The 16,192-nt window shown below is 41.6% G+C and overlaps 1 protein-coding gene across 1 annotated transcript in view; it reads left to right on the top strand.

Moving 5' to 3' along the window:
* Positions 1 to 12,616, top strand: part of PSMD14 (proteasome 26S subunit, non-ATPase 14) — a 68,726-nt gene extending 56,110 nt beyond the window's left edge. Inside the window, exons 10-12 of the mRNA XM_077319916.1 lie at positions 8,185 to 8,310; positions 9,005 to 9,067; positions 12,171 to 12,616. Of these exons, the coding sequence (XP_077176031.1) occupies positions 8,185 to 8,310; positions 9,005 to 9,067; positions 12,171 to 12,269 (288 nt within the window). The 3' untranslated portion in view covers positions 12,270 to 12,616. The remainder of the gene's footprint in view (positions 1 to 8,184; positions 8,311 to 9,004; positions 9,068 to 12,170) is intronic.
* Positions 12,617 to 16,192: the final 3,576 nt, after the last annotated feature.

Below are 16,192 nucleotides of genomic sequence, written 5' to 3'. Positions count from 1 at the left end.
CATATTGTGGAAAGGGAAACATCCGGTGTTTGATTAATCTGAAAAAATTCTTGTAAATCTGACTCATATTTCTGAAATCTTTGTCTTCCAAAATGTATCCATTAATTCTCCATCTTCTCATACCAGTCCTTTGGTAATTCAGATCTAATTCCAGTGGGTTATGATTAGCAAATAAATTGGGCACAATATCTATATTAACCACTCTTGGAAGGAGGGAATTGGAGAGCCAACATTGATCTGTCCTGTAATAGGAATCATGTTGACTGAAGCTTAAGTGTAAGGTAGTGCCTTTCTTGTTCTTGAATCAAAACATCAGCTTTAATATTTATATTAACCAGATATGCTGCCACTCCTCTTTTTTTAAACCATTGTCAAGGCAAGAAAAGCTTTTCCCAGTTTTTTGGTTTCTAAGGCTTCAGAATGATTCTGTTTAACATCAGTCTTCTGTAAGCAAATAATGTGTGCCCTGAGCTAATTTTGAGCTAATTTTTGAGCTAATTTTAAAAAATTGTTCTTTTAACAGGTGCATTTAAACCATTAACATTTACTGAAAAGATCTTGAGCTTCTCCATAGTCTTCTTAACTTGAACTGTAGGCACCTTTTTGTTCAGGATGAGTCTTAGTCTTGCGCTGATTTTGAGGGGTCAGCCTACTAGCTTCTTGCATGAACTGATCTGCTAGCCCTTGAGCTTGCTGGAGAGTTTTAACAATCCTTCCAGTTGGTAAAAGTACTTCTAAGGCAAAAGGGATCTTCCCCCCCAAAAAATTTTTTTTGGTAGATTTGACTCAGGAAGTGAAACTGAGCTCTTTTTCACAAAGCTTTGATAGGTAAATCTTGAGAGATCTTCACCTCCTGGCCTGCTAGTTGTAGTGGCTCCATGCTATTTTTCTGTATGATCTTGATCTAGTTTACTGTCAAGACTTACCAAGATATCCCTTGGGAGTTTTTTTTGAGTTGCAGCGCTAGAATAGACTCTATAGACCTTATCTATTTGGATATCCTCTTCTGAAATATATTCTTGCAAGGAGGTCATTATTTCTTGTTTTAAATCTTATTTACCAAAGTATTCTGAGCCCCCCCCCCTTGATTTTTAGGTTCCTTGTTTGAATTTCGAGTACCTCAAATATTTCTTCAGCAGTTGGTTTCCAACCCTTCAGCTCAGTTACATCAGATTCCACTTTTTGGACTTTATTATGATCATCAATGAGTTTGGTGTTGGCATCCACAGATTTCTTTAAACTATCAATCTGTCAGAAAGCTCTTTTTTACAGTCTTTTATCTCTTGTCTTAACTCTTTATGTAGACCTTCAATAAGCATTTTCAGTTCCTTATTATGTTTATCCATGCCATATAATATTTGTACCATATCTGGAACTACTTCAGTTTCCTCTTCTTCAAGATGAAGCATTATTATATGGCTGGATCAATGTTTGCTGCGAACAAGGGTTCTATGGCTTAAAAGAAGTCAGGAATAGAACAAAGACGCTTGAAAATGGCAGAGACAGCACCAGGGCCCCAAGCATGGACGGCTGCAGATCAGGAGGATTAAACCTCCACTGATCTATTTAAGGCCTCCAGTTAGCCCAGAAGGCTTCAAGAGGAGAGTTGGTGGGGGGGAAGCGCACCCCCCCTTTCTGCCAGTCGCATCTGCGATCAGCCCATGTCTGGATTGGGAGTTTGCACGAAAGCAGACTCACTGTGCTGCCATCTTTCCCGTCCCCCAAGGCCAAGGTGTTCTTAACCCCTAAGTGGAGAGGGTGGGCCATGCAGTAAAGGCACCTGATGCCCACTGCCTGTGCTACTGCCTTCATATTTGAGCCACCATCAGTCACTATGAAGCTCATGGAGAAGTCCCAGCTTACCCATGCTGCTAACTGTCTCTCATTGGTAGCTGATACGTTGTTTGCTGTGTGCGCGCCCTCAATTACTTCCACATGGAGCAGAACCTTTCCATGTAACTGGTCCAGTGACTCTGACTCTGGTTGTAGGACAGCTCACCTTCTAGCCAGCTGGTAGTGGCTGCTTAAGCACCCCAGCAGCAGCCTCTCTGTCCCCCCTCCCCCCAAGAAACACCACCTGGAGGTTCTTCATATGGTTCTGAAGTCTGATAGTCAAGAGATGATCACGGTATTCCCTTCAGTTGATCTGGACACTACACAGTTGACACTGAGAAGCAGGGAAGTGCTTCCAGACTTCAGAAGTGCAGGGGCAACCATGCTGACCAGCAGCTGCAGGCACTCCTGGAGCAACCTTCTGTGAAGAGCTTGGAGAAGACACACTGTTTCAGGGGAAACGAGATGGTAGACCTCAGTCTTTTCCTTTTGTTCCACCTCTGATCTCCCTTCCTATTCCTCCTTGGAATACATGATAGACCTTAGAGGAGCCAGAAGGTTGGCATCCAGCTTCTCCTCCGGAAGCATCTTGATCTTTGGAGTGAGCTCCAGAGCATTCTCATCCCCACAGCTCGTCCCAAAAAGATAACTCAGGCAGATCCTCTTATTGTCGCAACTACAGTTGGAGGGGGCTACCTAAGCCACAGACCCCCACTCAGTGCCAGCATCTATAGGCACCTCTGCAAGGGGTACCCCAGCAGCAGCCCTGCATGGCTTCTTCATTGCACCACTGCAGTTGGAACAGAGTGGTGGAAGGCGGTAGTAGAGCAGTTCTCCACACAGTTGGGGAGGAAGCTGCAGCCCTTCCCCTCCCCTCAAACCTTCTAGTCTTCTCCTTAGGTTTGCCCCCAGGGCCATGCTGCATTTCCTTCCAAGTCACTCATTGTTATACTGGATCAAACTGTGTGTGTAGAAGGTATTATGCACCTAACTACCCTCACTGCAACCTGAAAAAGTCTCATACCTTTTTATGATCTCTTCTGTTCAAATACTTGGGTTTTGACTTTCAAAAGTGCCTAACTTACCCATTCTTCAGTTTTTGTTTTCTTCCTTTTTTTTGTTTTTGGGTTGTTGCACACTCTCCAACCCTCTCTCACCAGCAGTGGAGTCTAGCCCAGTCAGATCCTTGTTTTTATGCGCTCTGGCCATGCATAGAAGAATTGCAAAGAAGAACCAACTTTGGTGATTGGCTAAAGAGTAGTGTTCCCCCTAACTTGAAATCCTATTTGCCAAATCCTCCCCCCTCTCTTGTTTCCTGAAAAATGGGTGTGGAAGGCAAGATAGTTACTTTTGGACTTCACATTTGAAGCCAGTAACATCTCTGCAAGTTGCAAATCTGCAATACAGTGTCACTCACAAATGCATTGCAGTGATTGGCCATACCTCCCCCTAAGGTGCTTTTGCCACTGGGCTGCAGAGATGGCTCTTTTCTCTCCCTCCTGTTGCCTTGGAAACCAGAGCAAAAGGCGTGAAAGGACCCCTAGACAAGAGAGCTGGAAAGTAGTTTTGTACCCTTTAAACTTCACAGTTCTTTCTCCATCAGTAGCCATATGGTTTTAGATGAATAAGTTATTTGGTTTTTTTTTTTTTTGTATGCTCTGATAAGCCGAATGCACAGCCCTAATGATAACAGTAATTGCTGAGTATGACAATGGAAAAATTTTTTGGATTCAAGGATGCTTCCATTAATGTGTATGTCCTTTACCCAGTGTACTGGCATTCTTTCAGTATGATGTCCATTTCCCCATGCCCGTGACTTTGTTCTCATGACTGAGAATGGGACCTGAGCAATTCTGACACCAATTATGTGTTGGAAGCTGATGGTCTGGCTGAAGGCCTTGAAACCGCATGATCACAAACAATTTTGCCACTTAATCAAGGCCTTTCAGAATCGCCCTGTGAAGCCACAACAAGAAGATATTATAGAGATTATAGAATGTACAGTAGCTGCCGATTTCATTAAACATCTGGAAATAAATGTGGCTAGACAAAACTCTAATCTTTTAAAAACAATTATAAGAAAACCTGAAATTGATACAAGCAGTTTTATCCAGATCGGAAAAAAATTAAAATCTCATGGCTGGGAAGAATTTCTGCAATCAAAAAGAATGGACTGTTGAATCTAAATGTTTTATTCCTATTGATAGATTGACAAAGACAGATAAACAAATCTATTAAAATTACAAGAAAGCAAGAGTAAGTAAAACATTACAAGATTGGGGGGGGGGGGGACAGGTCCAAATATAAAACTAGGCCTGGTTAGAATGCAGATTGGATTAGAAACCCAATGCAAAACTTTAATCAGCAGATCTATATGAGGGTTTATACAATTTTCTTTGGTTTAAGAGATCAATTAAAACAATCATAACACAAGAATAGAGATGGACTTTTTGGAAATATTTTATTTCAAAGAAGAATAGAAAGAGAAGGAAAAAATGAAGAAATTACACTTATCAATTTTGAAACCGTTATTCATTCTAAAATACAATAAAATATAGATTAGTAAACATCTGAATTATCACCTATTCTTCCTCTTCAAATTTAAACATAAATCACATCATCTCCGTCTCTTCCAGATCTTAACTTTATTCAATATTTAACAAGTTTACTATATTATCATTATAGTACTTACGTTATTAGTACTTATTCTGATGTATACCTTATAGTCTAGACAGCTCTACATTAATATTGAAACAAAATATTTACTACTAGTAGTAAAGCCTGTTGCGTGCTGTAATGAGCACTAGCTCATGGTTTGGTTTGGGTTTTGTGCCTCACTTGGAAGCTGGAAATCCTAAGAGGGGGTCTCTCTGTGTATAACAGTCCTGACCCAAGTCAATTTCAAGCACATCTAGGAAGTGTGGAATGCCAGGACATGAACCTACACCAATGTATCAATCTTACCTGCTGTCTGCAATCTTTTCTTGAACTGAAATAGGATAGGGGGCGCTATGATGCTGATTGGGTGGCTACAGAGGCATTATACCCCTTTGAGGCCCCACTTTCAAATTGCAAGGAATATTTCCAACCCAGGGGTAGCTAGCCTCCAGGTGGGGCCTGGAGATCTCCTGAAATTCAGCTTCCAGGCTGAAATGGCTGCTTTGGAGTGTGGACAGGGTTCTTGTGCAGAAGAAACATTTGAGGACTCCCATGTAGGTTGGTGTGGGTGATGAAACAGGAGGCAAAAGAACTCCTGCAACAGTATCGTTTCATATGCACAACAATCCTGCACAGTAGGCCTGAAATGTTCTGAGAATGGGGGAGAAGAGACATGAATGGCTTGGCGGCATTTTCCCTCCAGCAGCGAGGCCAGCCACAGTAGTATTTTTAAGGGGCTTTTCTGTGGCCTCCAAGTCAGCCAACTGTTAGGCAGAAGGGGAAAGCTTTCCCCCCTCACGCATGCCCCCTATAAAGGAATGTACACACACACACACACACTCCCCTGTGTTGCTCTCAGAAATGTCTCTTTTGCCCAGTCAGTGGCTGTTAGAGGCTTCCTTCACAGCAGGCTTGAAGAAAAGGGGTGTGTGGAATCCTGAGCAACAATTGGCCCTGAGTGGGGGATATTCCACCAGTAGGCGGCTTTGGAACATTCAGCATGTTATTGGGGTGCACGGTCATGATTGTATAGGTTATGATAATTCAGAGAAACAATTCTGTATAAGTCAAGTATCACAAGAGATACATTAAACATGGTATAAATTGTTATAAAATTACTTCTATTCATTTTATACAAGTGTTTATTACTATTGATTTAACTACGGTTCTCAGACTTTCCATCTTTCCTCAGACTTCAAAATTGATCTATTTTTCAAATATGACATCAGTCTAGCCATAACCTCATACTCAGCAATTTTAGCATTCCAGTCTTCTGCACTTGGAGAGATAGTGATTTTCCATTTTGCTGCATGAATAGTTCTTGTGACAGTCACCATGTGTTCAAATATCTCTTCCAATACTTTTGGTGGTTTATTGGGTAATATTCCTAATAGCATATTCTTAGTGCCCATAGGAAAATTAAATTTTTGTAAGTCTACCACATATGATAAAATGTTCTATTTCCTGACATTTCCAACATTTCCCATTAACGTGTTTGTCTATTTTCTCAATATCCTTATTGTGCCTCAGTATCCTTAATATGCCATCTAAAAAAACATTTTCTACCAGTTTTCTTTTAACAACTGACTGGCTGTGAACTTAATGTGTTTCTCCCATAGTTCTTCCCATTATAGATGCCTGTAAGCTTAATTTCCCCATAACTGTTCCCATTGTTGCATAGGTATCAGCTCCCTAAAATTTTTCATCCATTTAATCACACATTTTTTCACTTGTTTTTCTTTTGCAAATTTAAGAAGTAACGTATATATCCATTATCGCTTAGTAATTATCTGTTCAAACTCTTTTGTCTTATGGTTCTACCATCCATATTTATTGATTCTGTTGATCTTGAAGTTGATTGATAATATATTAACCATGGAACATTAAATAGAAATAGACTTTTGAGAATAAGGTTTATTGAGGTAATTTATTGAGCCCTCCAAATTCTTCACTTATGTCTCCAGTAGAAACTTATGATAAGAACACAAGGTTTTTTTTACATATGGTAAATGCTTGAGGGAAAATCAATTCCTAGCAAGATATTACAGATGAAGGAATCAACATTCAGTGGTTGCTATATTATTGATCAGCTTCAAGACTAAAGATTATCAATATGGTAGCTAGAGCTCTAAGAGAGGTGACTGAATTTGAACAGCTGATTATAAAACTAAGCAGCAATTTTCTATGATGGATATATGTTATTAGTTCAGTTGGAAACAAAAGAAGTGAAAAAAATGTGTGATTAAATGAATGCAGAATTTTAGAGAGCTAATATCTACTCAACAATGGGAACAGTTGTTGAGAAATTGTTTACAGCCAGCCGAGCACTAAGAGAAAACTGGTAAAAATGTTCTTTTAATAGTTTATAAACACAAACGATATTTAGAAAGTAGACAAAAACTGCAAAGGGAAATGCTGGGAATGTAAAGACAGAAATAAAATGTTTTGCCATATGTGGTGGACTTGTAAAAAGGCAAAAAGATATTGGAAGGAAATTTAAATTCTCTATGGAAGCTAAGAATGTGTTAGTAAGTATACTGCCTAATAAATTTCCAAAGAAATTCAAATATATGGTGAGAGTGGTTATAATTATCTATGCAGCAAAATGGAAATTAGATGTCTGTCCAAAATTAGAAGAATGGAAAAACAAACTTACTGAATATGCAGTAATGGTGACATTCACAACCTATTTGAAAAACAGATCAATGACAACATTTGAGGAGAGATAGAGTGTGCATTATGCAAACAAGAAACAAATTTAGAATGAGAAACAGTTTTAAAATAGTATATAAATGTACTGCAATGTAGAAGCAGAATGAGAACAAGATTGGAATATAAATGTATAAGGAAGTGGATTTTGAGCATAAACAGAACAATAGACTTTCTTTGATAATGTGTGATAGTACATAAAAATGTTGAAATATGTAATATTGAACATGTAATGATTAATACTGTAGTTACAAAATAGTTCAGTTATGAAATTTGAAATTTAAAATGTTGAATGTAAAAGTACCTCAGTCGAAGTAAAGACCATTTTAATGTCTTAAAAATTATAATGTTATAGAGAAATATTTTCTGTTTTTTATACTCTGTAATATATATAAATCTCTGATATATTCAGTTGTTGCATAATCTCTCTTGTTTTTCTAAACCCTCTGTGCTCCTACTTTGCTTTCTAAAATAAAAAATACCAAAAAGAAAAGAAGAATTTCCCTGTAAGGGTAGCCTCCAGTTTCTCCATTACTTTATATCCCAAATAGTTTTGCATGTGTACTCCAAGGGCATGTGTACTCATGAGTCGGGTAACAAGTCAATGTCTGCAACATTGTTGGAGGCCCATATAATTCAGATAACAGTGTTCTGAATGCCTTCCCAATCACCTGAAACTTCCCTATCTCTTGGTAACTGTCATTACAAATACCAGTAGACACCAAATGTCTGCAGGATTACATTTCAGTCCTGCCAAAGTCTTTTGCAGTTCAGATCCTGTTGCAGAACTGAATTTGATTGAAAGGTTTCAGCTTCCATGATATCTGCACTTAACCATAGCAAAATCTCCCCCAGCTTTAGTCATTTGACTGTGCCTCTGTAGGTCATCCATGGGAGCTATCTTAGTGTCTGCTGAATTCTGATACGTTTTTAAAGAAACAGTGTTGTGACTGGGTGTGGTTTTTGGGGGGATTGTTTTTGCAGATGTTGCTGAATTTGCATAAGAAGAGTTGGATGGAAGGATTAACTCTCCAAGACTACAGTGAACACTGCAAACTTAACGAAACAGTAGTGAAGGAAATGCTGGAATTAGCAAAGAATTATAACAAGGTACCATATTATGCCTACATTTCCCATGACTACATTAGGACCACAGGAGTAGGTGCCGGTCAACAAGTGAAAGTTCCTTGGGCTGAGGTATTGGTCAGCCAGTCAGCACATCTTCTGGCATGGTCTGAGGTGAACTATTCGATGGTGACAGTAGGTAATGGCAGTTGTATGCCCTTTGAAAGAACAGGAAGCCAATTTGGTCCCCTTTCCACCAAGAGGAGAATCCCTGTCTTTGCATTCATTTTAGCCAAGTGGCATAGAAAAGACCCAACCTCGGCCCTTACAAAGACACCCTTGGGACCCCTGGACTCCTGCCCCCAGTTTCAGAAATGCTAATTTAAGCACACTCAGAACACTTAATATCTCTGCGAAAATGTGCTGAGGAGGAACAATTAGGCTTTTCCTGCTTCCAGATTGGAAGAATATAGTATCCCCTCAACAGAAGCTTTGAACTGAGCCCCCCACCGTTATTTAAAGATCATGGATCTTTACTGTCACTCTGATGCACAGGACCTGGTACTGTTGTACTTCCTGAAACCAGTGTAGTTCAGCTTCTTTTTTAAACATTGCAAGTGTGATTCTTTAAAGGATTCTGTAGCATCATGCTCAATTTTAAGAAAATAGTGTTTAAATATTTTTGGCTCTGGAATTAATGAGATCTTAAGCGTTAACCTTTCCCGCATTTCCTTTGCAGGCTGTAGAGGAAGAAGATAAAATGACACCTGAACAGCTGGCAATAAAAAATGTTGGCAAGCAGGTGAGGTGTAATGAATTATACTGACGTGAAATAGCACGGCTTGTATATTTTTGTTTAGTCACATGCTGGTAGGGTCCCTCCCCCCCTTTCTTTTTAACTCCTTACCAAGGGTTCACTTATTTCCACTGGAGCAAATGATACAAGTCTTGGACTTAAGGTAGTCTCAGTAACAGGCAGAACCGCTACCATTTGTTACCTGTCATGGTTTCATTAGGGTACTTTCTGCATCTAAATAAACCATCTGGTGCGTTAGGCTTTAAAAGGAATCAATATTACTTCTTTTGTTGGGCTTGAACACCCACGAAAAAGAATAAGCTAATGTATTTCTGTAGCCAACAGTTGTGGAACCGATGACCAGTGTGTGTCCCTGCTTAAGCAACCCGGTGTGTTCCTTCACACTGTAAAACAGTTTGGGTTCATGACTGCAATAGCAGAGACGTGTTTTTAAGCATACTGTATTCTGTGAGGATAAAAGGGCGGAGAGGAGAATGATGTAAGTCACTTGGGGTCCCCATAGGGCAGAAAGGTATTATCCATATTAATTAAATAAGACCCAGGTATTGATCCAAAGAAATATGTACCTTCAGTGTACTCCAAGAGCTTTGAACTCTTTATATGACTAGTGATCTTGAAAACTGATAGGAGACTGGTAGTAATCTATTTAGGGGATATGAGTTTCCCCTTTATGGGGGGCAATCTGCCATAGCCTATCCAAATTCTGTTCTGCACCAAGAGCCAGCTTGGTGTAGTGGTTAGGAGCGCCAACTTCCAATCAGGTGAGCCGGGTTTGATTCCCCAATCCTTCTCCATAGGCAGCCAAAACTTCCCTTGGACTCACCACAGCACTGATAAAGCTGTTCTGACCGAGCAGTGATATCAGGGCTCTCTCAGCCTCACCCACCTCACAGGGTGTCTGTGGTGGGGAGAGGAAAGGGAAGGCGATTGTAAGCTTTTTTGAGACTCCCTTCTGGAAGAGAAAAAGCAGCATATAAGAACCAACTCTTCCTTTTATTGGTTTTCCCATGTTGCTGATTGCTCTGTGTAATCCGACTTGAGTTTTAGTGAGAAATGTGCACTATAATATCAACCAATAAATAAATAAAATAGTGACTTTAAGGACTAAACATATATCAGTGGTAGAGTAACTGCTTAGCCAACAGAAGGTCCCAGGTTCAGTCCTTAGCCTCCCCACTTAAAGGTTCAGTAACAGGTACTCTGAAAGGCCGCCACAAGTCAGCATGGGCATTTCTGGCAAAGGGTCAGCTTCATGTGTCTAGAAGAAGACGACTGGCAAGGAGCGTAGGGGCTGTCAAAAGTTTTCTTGCCAGGTTCATGCTAGAAAACAAAACTTCCCTTAGTAAAATGGAATCTTCATTGAGAATCATAAAACTCCTTGACAGAAGCATGTTGCAAGCCAAAAGTATGCAGATATATATGTAGTTCCATGGCAAGCCATGAATTTATATTTTGCTTGCAAGTTAGAAAGTTTCTAAAAAGAGCATTTTTAGTTTTCCTACGGGGTGTTCTCCCCCCAACCCCCCGGTATCTCACTGTTGTTCCTATCTGTATTTTATGGTTTGTTTTCATTTATTTAATTGGAAAGCGCTTTTGTTTTGAGTGAGGATATCTTAAAATAACATGGGATGAAGTCCCAGTTCCATTGGAAGCAAATGGCAAAGCTCCCATTGATTTCAATGGAGCCCAGATTTCATTAATGAACTTGGTAAATGAATAAGAAGAAAAAGGCAGTGTTATAATGGATGCGCCTTAAGCTGACAATTAATTTGCGATGCACATTTAGTTAGCTCTCTGTAAATTAATATATATTATTTGTACAGTGTTGCTTACTAGGCAGAGACTCATTTTATAGATTTTTCTGCTACAAATAAGGGACCAGTTACACACGACAAATGAAAAGCATTTGGGGGGGGGGGGCTACAGTCGAAAACGGTGAGGATGGGATATTCTCATTTCCCATGTAGGTGAGAAAGCAGCTGTCGCGTACAGAAGATTTTCAAGGTTTAAGTAGCTCTTCACGCCCATCCCCTCTCTCTTCCAAGTCTCAGTTGCCATCTCCAAAGGGGCTTTTTCAGTTTTTAAAACCTGTTCTTTAAAGAATCGCACAGCTGTGCATCCCACGTAGCATTTTTCCTCCCAGTTATGAGGTCTATGGTAAATACAGCATAAAGCTTGGGCTTTGGCTGCTGGAAAACAAGGGCATATTACACCCACTTAATACAGTGTGTAGAAGCTTTGACGCGCCAGCCGTGCTGATCCAACGCACCAGGAACCGAGTAAGCGAATCGATCCATGCTGACCCTTGCTAGTCCAGTCTCAGGGACAGAATCAGCGGCATAGTCTAAAACGGCAATTGAGGGGCAAAAGTGCCATAAGTGTGTGGGGAGGGGGGGGAGCGCAGTTAGTGTTGTGTGTTTCATTCCAAAGAACTGGCCGGACCATTCTTACCCGAATCCAGACCCTTGTGTGCGTTCCAAGGTGGGTGTTCCCAAACCTCTCAGTCAGAGCAGATCTTTCCAAGCAGTTAAGATTCCTTTTGCACACTGAGCTGCCCCAGTGTCTGAAAGCCAGCAGAGAGAGAAGGGGGAAGCTCTGTGTGCCTAACTGAACGCTCCCCTGGCCACAAAACAGATCTTGGGCCGGGCACAAACCCTCAGCTGCTAATCTACATTATTTTAAGAATACAAGGGAGGAGAAGAGAACAATGTAAGCTGCTGTTACCCCCCACCCACCCACCCAACTGGAGAAAAAGGCAGGTATGAATGCAGTTGATAAATTGCCTACCTAACCTGGAGGCCCGTGTGTGCAAAGTAATGTTTCAGGGACTTCAAAATCCAGCACTCTTGTGATTCAGGATCTGAGCCACCAACCAGACGCTGTGCTGGCTCCCACGGTAACAATAACAGTTCCACCGAGCATTTGATGAGAAATGGCAGCTGACGTAAAAGAGACCGGGCTTGCGGTGACTTCCTAGCAGCCTCTGTTCAGTCGTCAGTGGGAAACTTGGAAAAGCCAGTTGCTAGTGCGACCCTGAAGGTGGGGAAGTGATAATTTCTATAAATAACGTTCTCTGTTTATATTTTAGGACCCAAAGCGTCATTTAGAAGAACATGTGGATGTGCTGATGACTTCCAACATCGTCCAGTGTTTAGCAGCTATGTTGGATACTGTTGTGTTTAAATAACGGCTCCCCTGCTCATCAACGCGCTCTTCTTTCCGTAATCATCCATTGTTTCAGGCACTAAGACTGAGATAAATTTGGATGTCAAAGACATCTGGCCTCATTTGCAGTCTACGAGCAGCACTGTAACACCTTTTCGTCTTGGTTGTGCAATTACTTTGGGGGTTTTGTTTTGTTTTTTTAATGCCAGGGTTTTCACAGATTCCAACACCGTTCAAAGCACACCAGGTTGGAAAATGCGTGTTAATGTTTTCATTTGGTGTTTGAGGGGAAATCAGCAGTAAATATATATATATATATATATATTGTTAGCTGCTGCATACGTAATTTTAAAAAAAACCTGTAACCCATCTCGTGTTCTGGCGTTTTTTTCCCCATCAATCAGGAGAAAAGGTACATACTGGCGCTGCTATACAGAATTCATACACAAGAACGTATTTCAGTGCTGGCAACTTCTGGCCTAGATGTGATTTTGCAACAACCCTCTCACCCCCCACCCTTCTTAGAAAGCAACTTGGTTTTCATCCTAACGACCAATGTAGTCCGATTGGCTTAGGAAGAAAAGAGCGCGATCCAGTCACTGCCATAATTCTCGATCTCTCCCACATTCTCCTCTCCAGAAGAGTCCATGTGGGCCCCAGGGCTACACAAAGAGGAAGTAAACAAAACTGCCCTCTCCCTGCTAATGGACTCTTACACCCAAGCCATGTAAAGCAGGGGTAGTCAACCTGTGGTCCTTCAAATGTTCATGGACTATAATTCCCATGAGCCCCTGCCAGCGTTTGCTGGCAGGGGCTCATGGGAATTGTAGTCCATGAACATCTGGAGGACCACAGGTTGACTACCCCTGATGTAAAGCACTGTGTAGCACTCATGGATTTGCTTTTGTGCTCTCTGGGATTAGAGCTTTCCGGGTCAGATGGTTCTGGTTCCCATTCTTTTTGTATTTTAACCCCTGCTTAGGACAGCTCATCTTAAGGGGAAGTGACCATATAAGTCTCTACAAGGGGAAAACAAGCAACAAATGCCTTGAATTTTCCCTGGCCTTTTGATGAACAGCCTCTCTGGGATAGAAATCAACAGTTAAAAGTTTTTATTTAATTTCTAGTTTCAAAGCCTGTTCCTGAGAATAGGCCCTGAAAGGGTACCCTCCCCTGGCCAGGCAGCTTAAGATGCCTTTGGGCTGCAGCTCGCAGCCAAATCAAGTGGGGCGGGCGGGGGCTGGGCAGCTCATTAGCAGGGTGAGACAGAGATCCTTAGCAGGCAGTCAGCAGCCCTCGTTAACAGGCCCAGCCTAGCAGACCAGGAGGCCCTCGTCAGCTAGCCCTCCACCGCGACCCTTTGCCCAGTGCCCTCTCACCTGCTGCTGGCTCCAGGCACTGAGGTGCATCAGAGAGCAAAGAGGCTAGAGTCCAGGGATGGAGGGCAGGAGCTGCTGGGGCAGGGCCAATCAGGACAAGGCTGGCTGCACCCTGATTGACCCTATTCCAACTTGGACAGCTGGACACATTCCACCCCCTAGGCTGTTTCAGAAATATATAGAGGAACGACAATGGATAAGGATTTGTGATTCAGTTTATACCCTGCTGCCCCTGAAAGCGGCCCACGGCAACTAACAATAGATAAAATCCCACACTAAAACGCCTTAACGTTTTAGTGTTGCTTTGAAAAAATGATACAGCTAATTTGGCTATCCTTAAATAATGGTTGCTCGCCTGCACGTGAACCAGGGGGACCCATTTATGAGATGCATGAAAAAGAAACTTGGTCTTTGAACAGAGTATCTCAAGCTCTAGAACAGGGGTAGTCAAACTGCGGCCCTCCAGATGTCCATGGACCACAATTCCCAGAAGCCTTCTGGGAATTGTAGTCCATGGACATCTGGAGGGCCGCAGTTTGACTACCCCTGCTCTAGAATGAGGCAGAGCAAATCAGTCTGAGTTAAAATGCTTGCGAGAACCTGGAAAAACGAACCAAGAAAGAGGCTGCAGTGTCCAGGGAGAATGTTCCATATTCTAATAATGGGTTTTATATTTTTCTTTTAAACTGTTCACACACAGAATTCAGCATTTCTAGAAGCTCTGCGTTCATTATTTTTTCACTTCAGTTTTGAAAGTGTAGCGTCTTAAGTTTGTACAAATACTGCCATCCCCCAAAGCACAAACACGTGGAGACATCAGGGAACAAACATGTCATTATATAAAGTTTTCTAGGTTAGAGATGTAAAATGTCCAGATGTTTGGAAGTGTATCGCAGTCAGGAAACACTTGTACGCCTTGTTGGGTGACAGATTTTTGCATCACACTAGCGATCTATGTGAGCTTGCCTTATTCTAGTTCCCAGTCCTGCCTGTCAGGTGTGGAGGGACATGAACTTCCAGGTCGTCACTTTCCCATTTCACTTTGGACAGAGAGTGAACACAAAGAAAATGGATGCTAGGACTTTTCACAAAATTGGGCCTGCTGGAAAAGAAAGGTTTATGCCATTTTCCCTACAGAAATGATGTGAATGTTATAGTGAGTACAGCTGAAGCCATCCACAACACATACTCGACAGAGAAATTACCATCTCCCAAACTAAAATCCACATTTTGGGAGTCCCTGAATCCATGGGGAAGACCAGATGTGGTTCATCTTCAAGTGCCTGTGCCTCGTCTCCTCACTTGTCCCGTGCAAACTGGTTTCCAGCAAGCTCCTTTAGAAGCACAGGACCCAAACAGGGTTTCAGTTCAAGTAGTGCCACCCCATTCCATATGGCAACCAGGGTCAAACTGCCAGGGGCTCATGGTAATTGTAGTCCATGAACATCTGGAGAGCCACAGTTTGGCTACCCTATGTCAAAGTGCTCCGGAAAGGCCTCTAACTTTCAGAAGTTTATTGCACAGTGTGCTGATAATCACAGATCCCTTTACTGAAAGTGATATTTGTATAAATGCTGCCCTATTCCTTTCTTGAGTGGGGAAATAGAATGAAAAACAGGACTGTCACATTGCATTTTTAAGCACACCTCTTGTCTCCCCTGCTCCTGCTCTGTAACGTGGCATTTGTGTTTGTAAGGGGAACGTTTCACATGAAATTCAGGCAGCTTTTTGCTCATCCTTGCCTTAGAAGAGTTTCCAAGCAAAGAGAAAAAATGGACAAGTTTCAAATTATTTCGGCAAATCCGTATCTCACGGGCTTTAAGTTCTTCCTTTTCAATGCTTCCATGAGAAGTTCTAGCACGTTGCTGTACATTAGAAAGATCTACTCATTAATCTACCTCTAAGAGGACTCTGATGGGCACAATAAAACCAAAGCTAGGGATACATTAATTGGCAAGCAGATGCTAACGAAAATTTGTTTAATAGCGTTAACAGTTGGCAACGTTATCATGAGCGTTCCTTGGGCCTGACCTCCATTGTGTATTTTTCATTGGCAGAACGCATTTCTCTTCACAACGCTCTTCTTGTTCTGCCAAAATTTGTGTGCAGTATATTGGATAATACGGACGTGAGGGAAAGCAGAAAAGGAACCACGAAAGAAAAAATAGACGGTTTCTTTGAATATCTTGCTCTGTGCCAAATTGTGTTCTTGAAATTTTTGGAGCTGCTGTTAGCTCTTTGGAGGGATGACATTGCTGGCAGAATGACTCAAACCCTGGGAAATAATCATATAGACTCTGCTATTACGTTACCAATTCACCTAAGCATAGTTACACCTCTTTTGAGGTGTTAACAGGCTTCAAAGGACGTAACTCTGCCTAGCATGGAAATCTAGGAGTACTATCTTAACCAGAGTTACTCATCCAAAGCCAGTTCACTTCACCAGACTTAGAAGGGAGTAACTATTTATGATGGCATTGTTAATGTTACATATGGAATGGCCTTCATACAAGATCAGTGTCTTCTCCATCCTCAATATGACTGATAAAGGCTCTTGAAGGCCTAG

The sequence above is a fragment of the Paroedura picta genome, chromosome 2 (assembly GCF_049243985.1).
Source record: "Paroedura picta isolate Pp20150507F chromosome 2, Ppicta_v3.0, whole genome shotgun sequence".
Taxonomy (NCBI): Eukaryota; Metazoa; Chordata; class Lepidosauria; order Squamata; family Gekkonidae; genus Paroedura; species Paroedura picta.
The sequence above is the reverse complement of the archived record's forward strand: the minus strand, read 5'-3'. Positions and strand labels throughout refer to the sequence as shown.